The sequence below is a fragment of the Notolepis coatsorum genome (assembly GCF_963971535.1).
Source record: "Notolepis coatsorum genome assembly, chromosome: 3".
Classification (NCBI taxonomy): domain Eukaryota; kingdom Metazoa; phylum Chordata; class Actinopteri; order Aulopiformes; family Paralepididae; genus Notolepis; species Notolepis coatsorum.
In genome coordinates, this window is record NC_140167.1 from 478667 (window position 1) to 494199 (window position 15533).

The 15533-nt window shown below is 48.2% G+C and overlaps 1 protein-coding gene across 1 annotated transcript in view; it reads left to right on the forward strand.

The window, feature by feature from the left end:
- Positions 1 to 15533, forward strand: part of ahi1 (Abelson helper integration site 1) — a 78023-nt gene that overhangs the window by 27097 nt on the left and 35393 nt on the right. The window contains exons 11-15 of the mRNA XM_084310486.1: positions 3593 to 3745; positions 4294 to 4426; positions 10836 to 10959; positions 11501 to 11730; positions 14481 to 14587. Of these exons, the coding sequence (XP_084166612.1) occupies positions 3593 to 3745; positions 4294 to 4426; positions 10836 to 10959; positions 11501 to 11730; positions 14481 to 14587 (747 nt within the window). The remainder of the gene's footprint in view (positions 1 to 3592; positions 3746 to 4293; positions 4427 to 10835; positions 10960 to 11500; positions 11731 to 14480; positions 14588 to 15533) is intronic.

Genomic DNA, 15533 nt, shown 5'->3' on the forward strand with positions numbered 1-15533 from the left:
CAGACTGACAGTAGGGCAGCATGTGGTAGTCTACACCCTCCCCAGACTGACAGTAGGGCAGCATGTGGTAGTCTACACCCTCCCCAGACTGACAGTAGGGCAGCATGTGGTAGTCTACACCCTCCCCAGACCGACAGTAGGGCAGCATGTGGTAGTCTACACCCTAACCCAGACTGACAGTAGGGCAGCATGTGGTAGTCTACACCCTCCCCAGACCGACAGTATGGCAGCATGTGGTAGTCTACACCCTCCCCAGACTGACAGTAGGGTAGCATGTGGTAGTCTACACCCTCCCCAGACCTACAGCAGGGCAGCATGTGGTAGTCTACACCCTCCCCAGACCTACAGTAGGGCAGCATGTGGTAGTCTACACCCTCCCCAGACCGACAGTAAGGCAGCATGTGGTAGTCTACACCCTCCCCAGACCGACAGTAGGGCAGCATGTGGTAGTCTACACCCTCCCCAGACTGACAGTAGGGCAGCATGTGGTAGTCTACACCCTCCCCAGACCGACAGTAGAGCAGCATGTGGTAGTCTACACCCTCCCCAGACCGACAGTAGGGCAGCATGTGGTAGTTCTACACCCTCCCCAGACTGACAGTAGGGCAGCATGTGGTAGTCTACACCCTCCCCAGACCGACAGTAGGGCAGCATGTGGTAGTCTACACCCTCCCCAGACCGACAGTAGGGCAGCATGTGGTTAGTCTACACCCTCCCCAGACCGACAGCAGGGCAGCATGTGGTAGTCTACACCCTCCCCAGACTGACAGTAGGGCAGCATGTGGTAGTCTACACCCTCCCCAGACTGACAGTAGGGCAGCATGTGGTAGTCTACACCCTCCCCAGACTGACAGTAGGGCAGCATGTGGTAGTCTACACCCTCCCCAGACCGACAGTAGGGCAGCATGTGGTAGTCTACACCCTAACCCAGACTGACAGTAGGGCAGCATGTGGTAGTCTACACCCTCCCCAGACCGACAGTATGGCAGCATGTGGTAGTCTACACCCTCCCCAGACTGACAGTAGGGCAGCATGTGGTAGTCTACACCCTCCCCAGACCTACAGCAGGGCAGCATGTGGTAGTCTACACCCTCCCCAGACCGACAGTAGGGCAGCATGTGGTAGTCTACACCCTCCCCAGACTGACAGTAGGGCAGCATGTGGTAGTCTACACCCTCCCCAGACTGACAGTAGGGCAGCATGTGGTAGTCTACACCCTCCCCAGACTGACAATAGGGCAGCATGTGGTAGTCTACACCCTCCCCAGACTGACAGTAGGGCAGCATGTGGTAGTCTACACCCTCCCCAGACTGACAGTAGGGCAGCATGTGGTAGTCTACACCCTCCCCAGACTGACAGTAGGGCAGCATGTGGTAGTCTACACCCTCCCCAGACCGACAGTAGGGCAGCATGTGGTAGTCTACACCCTCCCCAGACCGACAGTAGGGCAGCATGTGGTAGTCTACACCGTCCTCAGACTGACAGTAGGGCAGCATGTGGTAGTCTACACCCTCCCCAGACCGACAGTAGGGCAGCATGTGGTAGTCTACACCCTCCCCAGACCGACAGTAGGGCAGCATGTGGTAGTCTACACCCTCCCCAGACTGACAGTAGGGCAGCATGTGGTAGTCTACACCCTCCCCAGACCGACAGTAGAGCAGCATGTGGTAGTCTACACCCTCCCCAGACCGACAGTAGGGCAGCATGTGGTAGTTCTACACCCTCCCCAGACTGACAGTAGGGCAGCATGTGGTAGTCTACACCCTCCCCAGACCGACAGTAGGGCAGCATGTGGTAGTCTACACCCTCCCCAGACCGACAGTAGGGCAGCATGTGGTTAGTCTACACCCTCCCCAGACCGACAGCAGGGCAGCATGTGGTAGTCTACACCCTCCCCAGACTGACAGTAGGGCAGCATGTGGTAGTCTACACCCTCCCCAGACCGACAGTAGGGCAGCATGTGGTAGTCTACACCCTAACCAGACCAACAGTAGGGCAGCATGTGGTAGTCTACACCCTCCCCAGACCGACAGTAGGGCAGCATGTGGTTAGTTGACCTGGGGGCTTGTGTTCTGCAGGTGTACTAGTTGACCTGGGGGCTTGTGTTCTGCAGGTGTACTAGTTGACCTGGGGGCTTGTGTTCTGCAGGTGTACTAGTTGACCTGGGGGGCTTGTGTTCTGCAGGTGTACTAGTTGACCTGGGGGGCTTGTGTTCTGCAGGTGTACTAGTTGACCTGGGGGCTTGTGTTCTGCAGGTGTACTAGTTGACCTGGGGGGCTTGTGTTCTGCAGGTGTACTAGTTGACCTGGGGGGCTTGTGTTCTGCAGGTGTACTAGTTGACCTGGGGGGCTTGTGTTCTGCAGGTGTACTAGTTGACCTGGGGGCTTGTGTACTGCAGGTGTACTAGTTGACCTGGGGGCTTGTGTTCTGCAGGTGTACTAGTTGACCTGGGGGCTTGTGTTCTGCAGGTGTACTAGTTGACCGGGGGGCTTGTGTTCTGCAGGTGTACTAGTTGACCTGGGGGGCTTGTGTTCTGCAGGTGTACTAGTTGACCTGGGGGCTTGTGTTCTGCAGGTGTACTAGTTGACCCGGGGGCTTGTGTTCTGCAGGTGTACTAGTTGACCCGGGGCTTGTGTTCTGCAGGTGTATTAGTTGACCTGGGGGGCTTGTGTTCTGCAGGTGTACTAGTTGACCTGGGGGCTTGTGTTCTGCAGGTGTACTAGTTGACCTGGGGGGCTTGTGTTCTGCAGGTGTACTAGTTGACCTGGGGGGCTTGTGTTCTCCAGGTGTACTAGTTGACCTGGGGGGCTTGTGTTCTGCAGGTGTACTAGTTGACCTGGGGGGCTTGTGTTCTGCAGGTGTACTAGTTGACCTGGGGGGCTTGTGTTCTGCAGGTGTACTAGTTGACCTGGGGGGCTTGTGTTCTGCAGGTGTACTAGTTGACCTGGGGGGCTTGTGTTCTGCAGGTGTACTAGTTGACCTGGGGGGCTTGTGTTCTGCAGGTGTACTAGTTGACCTGGGGGGGGGGGCTTGTGTTCTGCAGGTGTACTAGTTGACCTGGGGGGCTTGTGTTCTGCAGGTGTACTAGTTGACCTGGGGGCTTGTGTTCTGCAGGTGTACTAGTTGACCCGGGGCTTGTGTTCTGCAGGTGTACTAGTTGACCTGGGGGCTTGTGTTCTGCAGGTGTACTAGTTGACCTGGGGGGCTTGTGTTCTGCAGGTGTACTAGTTGACCTGGGGGCTTGTGTTCTGCAGGTGTACTAGTTGACCTGGGGGCTTGTGTTCTGCAGGTGTACTAGTTGACCCGGGGGGGGGGGGGCTTGTGTTCTGTAGGTGTACTAGTTGACCCGGGGCTTGTGTTCTGCAGGTGTACTAGTTGACCCGGGGGGGGGGCTTGTGTTCTGCAGGTGTACTAGTTGACCTGGGGGGCTTGTGTTCTGCAGGTGTACTAGTTGACCTGGGGGGCTTGTGTTCTGCAGGTGTACTAGTTGACCTGAGGGGGGGCTTGTGTTCTGCAGGTGTACTAGTTGACCTGGGGGCTTGTGTTCTGCAGGTGTACTAGTTGACCCGGGGGGGGGGCTTGTGTTCTGCAGGTGGACCCGGGGGTCCGCTCCATGATGGCGCTGCAGGAGGAGCGGGGCAGCACGTCCTACAGCGAGCTGCAGAGCGAGGTCACCCGGAGGACCCTGGCGCTGCCCGCGGCCGACACGCCCCCCGTCCTCAGGTGGAGCAGGATACCTGGGCAGGTTGGTACAACGGAGAGGGCATCAAACCAGTAGATCCTTTAGACCCGGAGTTCTCAGAGGTTTGATGACCGAGGGGCCGATGTATAGGGGCCCAGCGTTGTGTTGTTTATCTTTATTTAAATCTTGAACCTTAATTTAACCAGGCAGGACGATTAAGAACACGTTCTCATTTACAGCGACGGCCTGACGAGAGGACAGAAGGGTTAGGGTTAGAGGACAGGAGGACCCCTAGAAGGGTAACGGGGAAAAGGGACACAAAATAAATAGAAATAGAAAAGCCTGCAATTACATAATCGATACATTTTACAAAGTACAAAGAAGAGAAAGAAATACAAATTAATAGCACTGTACTAATAAATAGAAAAACAGAATCCTTTAAAACACTGAAACACAATTGAACAACTATTTTTCAGTTGTCCTGCCTATACTCTACTATACTCGTATAAATATCCTTATGAACTAACGATAACAAGGAATGTTTTTTTTTTTTTATTTTTACCAGAAAACGCCTTTACTTCGGAAATCTTAACCGGACTTTTATTTTGAAGGTCTGTCGGATCCCCAACAAGTCCGTGCTGTCGTTCCGCGGCGGTCAGATGGGCTGCTTCACGGTGCGCTTCTCCCACGCCGGGACCATGCTGGCGGCTGCCTGCGCAGACAGAGACGCCTTCCCCGTCGTAGGTAAGAGCCAGCACCTCGTCAGAGACACCTTCCCCGTCGTAGGTAAGAGCCAGCACCTCGTCAGAGACACCTTCCCCGTCGTAGGTAAGAACCAGCACCTCGTCAGAGACGCTGCCTTCCCTGTCGTACGTAAGAACCAGCACCTCGTCAGAGACGCTGCCTTCCCTGTCGTACGTAAGAGCCAGCACCTCGTTAGAGACACCTTCCCTGTCGTACGTAAAAGCCAGCACCTCGTCAGAGACACCTTCCCTGTCGTACGTAAGAGCCAGCACCTCGTTAGAGACACCGTCCCTGTCGTACGTAAGAGCCAGCACCTCGTTAGAGACACCTTCCCTGTCGTACGTAAGAGCCAGCACCTCGTTAGAGACACCTTCCCTGTCGTACGTAAGAACCAGCACCTCGTCAGAGACACCTTCCCTGTCGTACGTAAGAGCCAGCACCTCGTTAGAGACACCTTCCCTGTCGTACGTAAGAGCCAGCACCTCGTTAGAGACGCTGCCTTCCCTGTCGTACGTAAGAGCCAGCACCTCGTTAGAGACACCTTCCCTGTCGTACGTAAGAGCCAGCACCTCGTTAGAGACACCTTCCCTGTCGTACGTAAGAGCCAGCACCTCGTTAGAGACACCTTCCCTGTCGTACGTAAGAGCCAGCACCTCGTCAGAGACACCTTCCCTGTCGTACGTAAGAGCCAGCACCTCGTTAGAGACACCTTCCCTGTCGTACGTAAGAGCCAGCACCTCGTTAGAGACACCTTCCCTGTCGTACGTAAGAGCCAGCACCTCGTTAGAGACACCTTCCCTGTCGTACGTAAGAGCCAGCACCTCGTTAGAGACACCTTCCCTGTCGTACGTAAGAGCCAGCACCTCGTTAGAGACACCTTCCCTGTCGTACGTAAGAGCCAGCACCTCGTTAGGACACACAGGCTCACTGTTACTCCCGCTAACGATCACACACCTGATCTACCTCTTTATATCACATCATTATTGCAATGGGTCCTGGGGGCGTGAATATTTTAGGCAACCAACTTGTGTTTAGCGTTTCTCTGATTGGCCACTACGCCCATGTGACCGCGGCAGCGCGAGAGAGCTGCAGCGCGGAAATAGGCTGTCTATTGCCATTCTCTAAGACAAACTCTAACCTTAACCAGCTCCTTAACAGCGCCTAAACTTAACCCTTCTAACCTTAACCAACTCCGAAACAATGCCTAACCTTAACCTTAACCTTAACCAACTCCGAAACAATGCCTAACCTTAACCTTAACCTTAACCAACTCCGAAACAATGCCTAACCTTAACCTTAACCTTAACCAACTCCGGGCGGCTAGGTGGTGTAGTGGGCAAGGCACTCGCCACCAATGTGGAGACGCTGGGTTCGCGTGTTCGAATCCAGCTCTCCACATTGTTTTCAGTTTGGCTGGTCGTCCGTACTAATACAATTGGCAGTATTAGAGGGTGGGAAACTGATGGGTGGGGATCGGGCGTTGTGGACAGCGACTCCTACAGGTCGGTTGGTGCGCCTGCGCAGTAGAATCAGGAAGTGTCGGGGGCAGCGTGAGCCTCCCACGCGTTACTCCTCACCACTCAGAGATCGAGCTGCGCAGGTGAAAAGATGCGACTGCTGTTACCTCAAGTACCGGAGGGGACTTGTGCTATGTATGACTTAGTCCACATTGCAGCCGGCTTGTGGGAGGCAAGAAACAGCGTCCGTGACAGGGGAGGGTTGAATTGGATGACAGGAAATTGGGATGGGAGAAAATATAGAAAATGGGAGAAAAAGTGGATAAAAAAAAAAACCTTAACCAACTCCGAAAGAATATTGCCATTCTCTAAGACAAACTCTAACCTTAACCAGCTCCTTAACAGCGCTTAAACTTAACCCTTCTAACCTTAACCAACTCCGAAACAATGCCTAACCTTAACCTTAACCAACTCCGAAACAATGCTTAAAGTTAACATGCCTAAACATAACCGGCGAAAGAATGCATGTTAAAAAAAAAAAAAAAAAAACAACGGACCGCAGGATCCACAGCAAGGCGGCGCTACCAGTTGAGCTAGTTGTCGATGTTAAAAGAGGGGGGATTACTGCTACATAATGCTGCCGCGACAGAGCTCCGCGGCAGAGCTCTGCTCTGCTGCTGCCGCGTCGCCGCGGGGCGTGGCTAGACGCAAGTTGGGCGTGGCTAGACACAAGTTGGTTGCCTTTAATATTTAGGCGTCCTGGGGGACCCAGAGTTGCTCGGAACAGGGTACCTTGTGTATACTGCACCTTGAGTATACTGCACCTTGTGTATACTGCACCTTGAGTTTACTGCACCTTGAGTTTACTGCACCTTGAGTATACTGCACCTTGAGTTTACTGCACCTTGAGTATACTGCACCTTGTGTGTACTGCACCTTGAGTTTACTGCACCTTGAGTATACTGCACCTTGTGTATACTGCACCTTGAGTATACTGCACCTTGTGTATACTGCACCTTGAGTTTACTGCACCTTGAGTATACTGCACCTTGAGTTTACTGCACCTTGAGTATACTGCACCTTGTGTGTACTGCACCTTGAGTTTACTGCACCTTGAGTATACTGCACCTTGTGTATACTGCACCTTGAGTTTACTGCACCTTGAGTATACTGCACCTTGAGTTTACTGCACCTTGAGTATACTGCACCTTGTGTATACTGCACCTTGAGTATACTGCACCTTGTGTATACTGCACCTTGAGTTTACTGCACCTTGAGTATACTGCACCTTGAGTTTACTGCACCTTGAGTATACTGCACCTTGTGTGTACTGCACCTTGTGTGTACTGCACCTTGTGTGTACTGCACCTTGAGTATACTGCACCTTGAGTATACTGCACCTTGTGTATACTGCACCTTGAGTATACTGCACCTTGAGTATACTGCACCTTGAGTATACTGCACCTTGAGTATACTGCACCTTGAGTATACTGCACCTTGTGTATACTGCACCTTGAGTATACTGCACCTTGAGTGTACTGCACCTTGAGTATACTGCACCTTGAGTATACTGCACCTTGTGTATACTGCACCTTGAGTATACTGCACCTTGTGTATACTGCACCTTGAGTTTACTGCACCTTGAGTATACTGCACCTTGAGTTTACTGCACCTTGAGTATACTGCACCTTGTGTGTACTGCACCTTGTGTGTACTGCACCTTGTGTGTACTGCACCTTGAGTATACTGCACCTTGAGTATACTGCACCTTGTGTATACTGCACCTTGAGTATACTGCACCTTGAGTATACTGCACCTTGAGTATACTGCACCTTGAGTTTACTGCACCTTGAGTTTACTGCACCTTGTGTATACTGCACCTTGAGTTTACTGCACCTTGTGTATACTGCACCTTGTGTATACTGCACCTTGTGTATACTGCACCTTGTGTGTACTGCACCTTGAGTATACTGCACCTTGAGTATACTGCACCTTGAGTTTACTGCACCTTGAGTATACTGCACCTTGAGTTTACTGCACCTTGAGTATACTGCACCTTGAGTATACTGCACCTTGAGTTTACTGCACCTTGAGTATACTGCACCTTGTGTATACTGCACCTTGAGTTTACTGCACCTTGAGTTTACTGCACCTTGAGTGTACTGCACCTTGAGTATACTGCACCTTGAGTATACTGCACCTTGAGTTTACTGCACCTTGAGTTTACTGCACCTTGAGTATACTGCACCTTGTGTGTACTGCACCTTGAGTTTACTGCACCTTGAGTTTACTGCACCTTGTGTGTACTGCACCTTGTGTGTACTGCACCTTGAGTTTACTGCACCTTGAGTTTACTGCACCTTGTGTATACTGCACCTTGAGTTTACTGCACCTTGAGTTTACTGCACCTTGAGTTTACTGCACCTTGTGTGTACTGCACCTTGAGTTTACTGCACCTTGAGTTTACTGCACCTTGTGTATACTGCACCTTGAGTTTACTGCACCTTGTGTGTACTGCACCTTGAGTATACTGCACCTTGAGTTTACTGCACCTTGAGTTTACTGCACCTTGAGTATACTGCACCTTGAGTATACTGCACCTTGTGTATACTGCACCTTGTGTGTACTGCACCTTGAGTTTACTGCACCTTGAGTTTACTGCACCTTGTGTATACTGCACCTTGAGTTTACTGCACCTTGAGTTTACTGCACCTTGAGTTTACTGCACCTTGAGTTTACTGCACCTTGAGTATACTGCACCTTGAGTTTACTGCACCTTGAGTATACTGCACCTTGTGTTTACTGCACCTTGTGTATACTGCACCTTGTGTGTACTGCACCTTGTGTGTACTGCACCTTGTGTATACTGCACCTTGAGTATACTGCACCTTGAGTATACTGCACCTTGTGTGTACTGCACCTTGAGTATACTGCACCTTGAGTTTACTGCACCTTGTGTGTACTGCACCTTGTGTATACTGCACCTTGAGTGTACTGCACCTTGTGTATACTGCACCTTGTGTGTACTGCACCTTGAGTATACTGCACCTTGAGTGTACTGCACCTTGTGTATACTGCACCTTGTGTGTACTGCACCTTGAGTATACTGCACCTTGAGTTTACTGCACCTTGTGTATACTGCACCTTGAGTATACTGCACCTTGTGTGTACTGCACCTTGAGTTTACTGCACCTTGAGTTTACTGCACCTTGTGTGTACTGCACCTTGAGTTTACTGCACCTTGTGTGTACTGCACCTTGTGTATACTGCACCTTGTGTATACTGCACCTTGTGTATACTGCACCTTGAGTATACTGCACCTTGAGTATACTGCACCTTGAGTATACTGCACCTTGAGTATACTGCACCTTGAGTATACTGCACCTTGTGTGTACTGCACCTTGAGTATACTGCACCTTGAGTATACTGCACCTTGTGTGTACTGCACCTTGTGTATACTGCACCTTGAGTATACTGCACCTTGAGTATACTGCACCTTGTGTATACTGCACCTTGTGTATACTGCACCTTGTGTGTACTGCACCTTGAGTATACTGCACCTTGTGTATACTGCACCTTGAGTATACTGCACCTTGAGTATACTGCACCTTGTGTATACTGCACCTTGTGTGTACTGCACCTTGTGTATACTGCACCTTGTGTTTACTGTACCTTGTGTATACTGCACCTAGTGTATACTGTACCTTGTGTATACTGCACCTTGTGTTTACTGCACCTTGTGTGTACTGCACCTTGAGTATACTGCACCTTGTGTATACTGCACCTTGTGTTTACTGCACCTTGTGTGTACTGCACCTTGAGTATACTGCACCTTGAGTATACTGCACCTTGTGTATACTGCACCTTGTGTGTACTGCACCTTGTGTATACTGCACCTTGTGTATACTGCACCTTGTGTGTACTGCACCTTGAGTATACTGCACCTTGTGTATACTGCACCTTGTGTTTACTGCACCTTGTGTGTACTGCACCTTGAGTATACTGCACCTTGAGTATACTGCACCTTGTGTATACTGCACCTTGTGTGTACTGCACCTTGTGTATACTGCACCTTGAGTTTACTGCACCTTGTGTGTACTGCACCTTGAGTATACTTATATTGCCTATATTTATTGTGACATATAACATAACCGATAGGGTGTACAGACCCTCATCTGCACCTTTGTTTACATATTCCTTTATTGATCCCTTGGGGAAATTCGGGCATCATAGTAGCAGGGGGGGGGGGGGGGGTACAGGTATGGGCAGGGTAATAGTAGAAAGACATAAATATAGGCAATAAAATTGTATCTGAATATAAAAATATGAAGAAATATACAGTGTAAATAATATAATTAACTGAATATAAAAATATGTGTTTCTGTGACAAGACTATAATAAACATTAATAAATAAATGTAACATAAATTCTTACATTTAGTAATTTAGCTGATGCTTTTATCCAAACGTTGTCTTTCTTTAAAGGTCACAATCAGGCAGGTGGGGGGGGCTAGCCTCGCTCTCAGGTGATCAATACATCGAACTCCAAATTCTCTCAATTGGTTTTCCTTTTCTGAGGCTTTCACGAGATGTTTTCATATGATCTTCCTCTTCCTCTTCCTCAGTGTACCAGATCCCCTCCGGTAACGTTCTGAGATGTATGTTTGTTATATGATCTTCCTCTTCCTCTTCCTCTTCCTCAGTGTACCAGATCCCCTCCGGTAACGTTCTGAGATGTATGTTTGTTATATGATCTTCCTCTTCCTCTTCCTCTTCCTCAGTGTACCAGATCCCCTCCGGTAACGTTCTGAGATGTATGTTTTCATATGATCTTCCTCTTCCTCTTCCTCTTCCTCAGTGTACCAGATCCCCTCCGGTAACGTTCTGAGATGTATGTTTGTTATATGATCTTCCTCTTCCTCTTCCTCTTCCTCTTCCTCTTCCTCTCCTCAGTGTACCAGATCCCCTCCGGTCACGCCCTGGCCGCCTTTAACGGACACCTCAGCATCGTGTACGACCTCTGCTGGTCCCCAGACGACCGCAGCCTGCTGTCTGCCTCCTCCGACGGCACCGTCAGGTAAACAGTGGTGCACGATATATATCGGCCCATATGGTCATTTCTTTACACATCGGTATCGTTCCGATGTCAAAATATAATATCGGCCGACGATATAATACCAATACGTTTGGCTTTGGCCATTTAAGGCCTATAGCTACTACTGTACTTTAACGTGTTGAACTGTTGTACAATGTTCACAGAATACAGTGGCTTGGTCTCAAGTGAGTTAGATGTCTATTGAGACTCAGGGTTGGCTTATCCATAGTGTCAATTCAGGACTTGTATCCTTTATAAAAATGTATTTTTAATTTAAATATTTATTTTAATTTAACATGTTTTGGTCTTTTGTTTCAAAATATCGGTCATTTCTGAAAATAAATTACAAAAGTAAAAAAAAAAAAATGCGTTTTGGAAAATAGCTCTTTATTTGATTATCATAAAAAAGTGTTTTCTATACAGAGATATCGACATCGGTAAATATCTCTCTCCCCCCTCCCCCCCCTCTCCCCCCACCCCCTCTCTCTCTCTCTCCCCCCCCCCCCACTCTCTCCCCCCCCAGACTGTGGAACGTGGAGCAGCTCCAGCCCGTGGCCCTCAAGGTGCTCCCCCACCCCTCGTTTGTGTACTGCTCCCGGTTCCACCCCGCGGCCCCCGGCCTGGTGGTGACGGGGGGCTTCGACTCGCTGCTGCGCGTCTGGAAGGTGGACGTGAGCGACGTCAACGGCCAGCTGCTGCAGGAGCTCGAGGGACACCGGAGCTTCATCAACACCGCCTGCTTCGACTCGGAAGGTAACCCTAACACACCCCCCCTAACACACCCCCCCCCCCCCCCCAACCCTAACCAGCTGCTGCAGGAGCTCGAGGGCCACCGGAGCTTCATCAACACCGCCTGCTTCGACTCGGAAGGTAACCCTAACACACCCCCCCTAACCCTAACACACCCCCTAACCCTAACACACCCCCCCTAACCCTAACCCTAACACACCCCCCCTAACCCTAACACACCCCCTAACCCTAACACACCCACCCTAACCCTAACACACCCCCCCTAACCCTAACACACCCCCTAACCCTAACACACCCCCCCTAACCCTAACACACCCCCCCTAACCCTAACCCTAACAAACATACATATAATACACATACATAAAAAAAATCAATAATTAAACATAAATACAGATGTGACAGAAAAAACGACACAAAAAGAAATGAACACTTTGGTCGCCAAAAACGCCTAAACTCGTCATTCCCCGCCATGCTCATTCTGCCAAAGACGCCGTACCACGTCATTGAGATCAATATTTCAAAAATATGTGATCGCAATCATATTTCTCCCCCGGAGACTTGAGATCTACCATCTCAACTCTCCAACGGTTCAAGAGCGCCATCTGGTGGCCGATCGGCGGATTGCCCAAACCGGAAACGGAAGCTGGTGCTCATTCCAATTCGGTCCGATCACTCGGTAATAGTCCCAGGACTCGAGCTAGACACAATGGATAGCAATCCGTTACCAATAACTCGATAAACAACATGATTTGGACGTATATACTATTATACAACCTGGAGATGGATCGCATAATTCAACATCCCATAATAGGAATATTTTTGCTCATCGCCCAACGCTACGAGGAAGCTACGGTGAGTTTCAGCGTTTTTTTTTACCGTGTTCGATATAAACTGCTCTAATGATCATATCACCCACACTAGATGAATCATCTAACGTTGGCCATAAACGACCCCCCCCCCCCCCATCCGGTCAACATCAGATGATAAGTAGTAACTTCTAGAAGCACGTCCATTTGAAATTTTTTATCTCGCGCAGATTGCTATCAAACTGTATTTGATCATCAATATAATGCATTTGGGGCTATAAATCAAGTTCTGGAGAAAGCTGCAGAAAACGATAAAAACATACTTATACTTTAGACCGTATTTTAGTATGAATATGTGAATGAAAAAGTATAACGTTGCTACACCCTGAACAATAGATACTTGATGTTGAATGGGCCATAGTAATGTCAATTTAGCAATACAATTTAAAAAGTTATAGCCCTGCAAAGAAGGGGAATTTCTCCATGTTAAATAGAGCTGGCGTGGGATTGTAAATTATGGATTTAAGCCTGGCGAAGAAAGTGTTAAGTAAAATTAAAAGAAATAATAAGAAAAGAAAAAAAACAGTAATATATAATATATGTAATACTCTCCATTCTGGTAGCATTTTTTCCAGATAGTTATAAAAAAAAAGGTAAATGTAACCCCCTCAGGTTCCCAAAGTCGGGGTCGCGACCCAAAGGTGGGCCGCGAGCAGCCACGGATGGGCCGCGAGATGATAATTTTTTTTTTTTTTTTTTTTTTTTTTTTTTGTCAGGCCACTGAACTTAGAAGCAGGCCAGGACAGTGTTTCTAGTTGTATTCTAAAATTCTATTCTATTGTATTCTAAAATGTGACTATATGGTTTTATATTAACTTAATAAATAAACAAAAACGAAAAATCTACTTATTTCAACGAACATTTCAAACTAAATAACAGATTATGCACATAAAACGCTGAAAACAACCGAAGCAACAATAGTATTTTAATGAGGCTATTATTATTATCATTATTATTTTGCAACAAGTTAGCCCTCTCATAAATAGCACATATAAATGAATAACTAACTTGAACTAACTTAATAGGATTGAAGTGATATTTGGCTTAAAAAATCGGTCGCCTGGCAAAAAAAAAAAAAAGACGATGTGCATTGGGCCGCGGCTCTCTGACGCCTTATTTTCTGGGCCCCGGCCTGAAAAGTTTGGGAACCCCCACCACAGTGCCATCTCCCAGCCACACCTGGTCCAGCCGTGTCCGACAGGTAGCTGGGGGGAGGAGGGGGGTCATGGGGTCCGAAGTTTGGACGGAGGAGGGACTTGGGTCATATGGGTTTTGAAGTGAAGTAGGAAGGGCTGCCATGTTTTGTGGAAAGTATCTGTGTGGCCTTGTGTTGTGAATCTGATTTATATATTTAACCGTCATTTAACCTTCCTTTAACCGGGTGGGTTTTCTTATTTACGATGCCGGCCTGGCGACGGAGCAGGACGCTGGTCATCAGGTAGCATGAAGAGGGAGACACAAGTAGATCCTCTGGACCAGGACTTCTGGTTTGATGACCGAGGGCCCATGTAGGGACCCAACGTTGGATTGTTTATTTTCATCTTTATTTATTTAACCAGACGGGTCAATTAAGAACAACAAGGACACTTATTCAATGTAGGTAACATATGCTTGGTGATTGAATAGTTCAGCTTAAAGAAAAATAAATTGCCTACATCACAGCTTAATAGTTTTAATAAAGAATAATTACAAAAAAGGATCTGATCCGGCTTCATATACCTAATACCGATCAATACCGATCAATTAAAATACACCGTTGTCGGCTCCGATTCCTATCTGTCCGACCCGATCAGGACGTCCCTATTGTTCATTGTTACATAAAAATGACACAGTGCATGATGTTCTGATCTCAGATCTGTATAGAGATGTGATTGTTATCTCCTTCAGGAAAGAGGATGTTTACCGCAGACAACGCTGGTCTGATCCTCGTGTGGAGAACCACTCTGAGCGAACGCAAGCAGCAGCAACTGTGTCATCACTGGTGCATCGAGAAGGTATGACCCCTGACCCATCGAGAAGGTATGACCCTAACCCTTAGAGAAGGTATGACCCCTAACCCTTAGAGAAGGTATGAGAGAACTGTGTCGTCACTCTTGTCCCTCTCTCTCTCTCTCTCTCTCTCTCTCTCTCTCTCTCTCTCTCTCTCTCTCTCTCTCTCTCTCTCTCTCTCTCTCTCTCTCTCTCTCTCTCTCTCTCTCTCTCTCTCTCTCTCTCTCTCTCTCTCTCTCTCTCTCTCTCTCCATCTCTCTCTCTCCATCTCTCTCTCTCCCTCTCTCTCTCGCTCGCTCGTTCTCTGCCTTCACGCAGGGATGGGGCTTCTCCCTGGGAGCACTCGCATATCGCTGTCAAAATATCTTTGACTCCCACGCGCGCGCCCGTATTCCGATCTGTGCAATAATATTCACAGGGGTATATATTGTCATTTGAAACAAGTTACCAATGCATTGCCCCGTGGGATTATGCCCCCCGCGGCAAAATGAATTATTATCCCCCTCAATCTCTCTATATCTCTCTCTCTCTCTGCCAGTGCAGACTGTGGGTGACTGTCACTCAAAGCGCGTATGGGCGGAGCCCAGCCCAAAACAGCTTGAAATCTTGAAGTGGAAAAATTTTGCTTTTGAGTTCTTGATTAGAAATACAAAACAATGATTTTTTTGTTTCATAGACTCACAGGAATTGTGTAAAGTTGCCCAAATAGGGTTTCCCATTAATTACCTAGACTGTGGCGGCCCGCGGTCTAATTAGTCCAGCCACAGTTGTATAATGAACCAAAAAATAAATGTAAAACAAAATTAAATTTTTTTTTTATTTTTATTTTTATTTTTTACTATTTTTTTATATATAAAGTTTGCCAATAGGGATGTATCAGTAGTATTGGCAGTGGTAGTAGTCGTAATACTAATCCACTATATTTTTTTATTTTCTAAAAAATAAACCAGT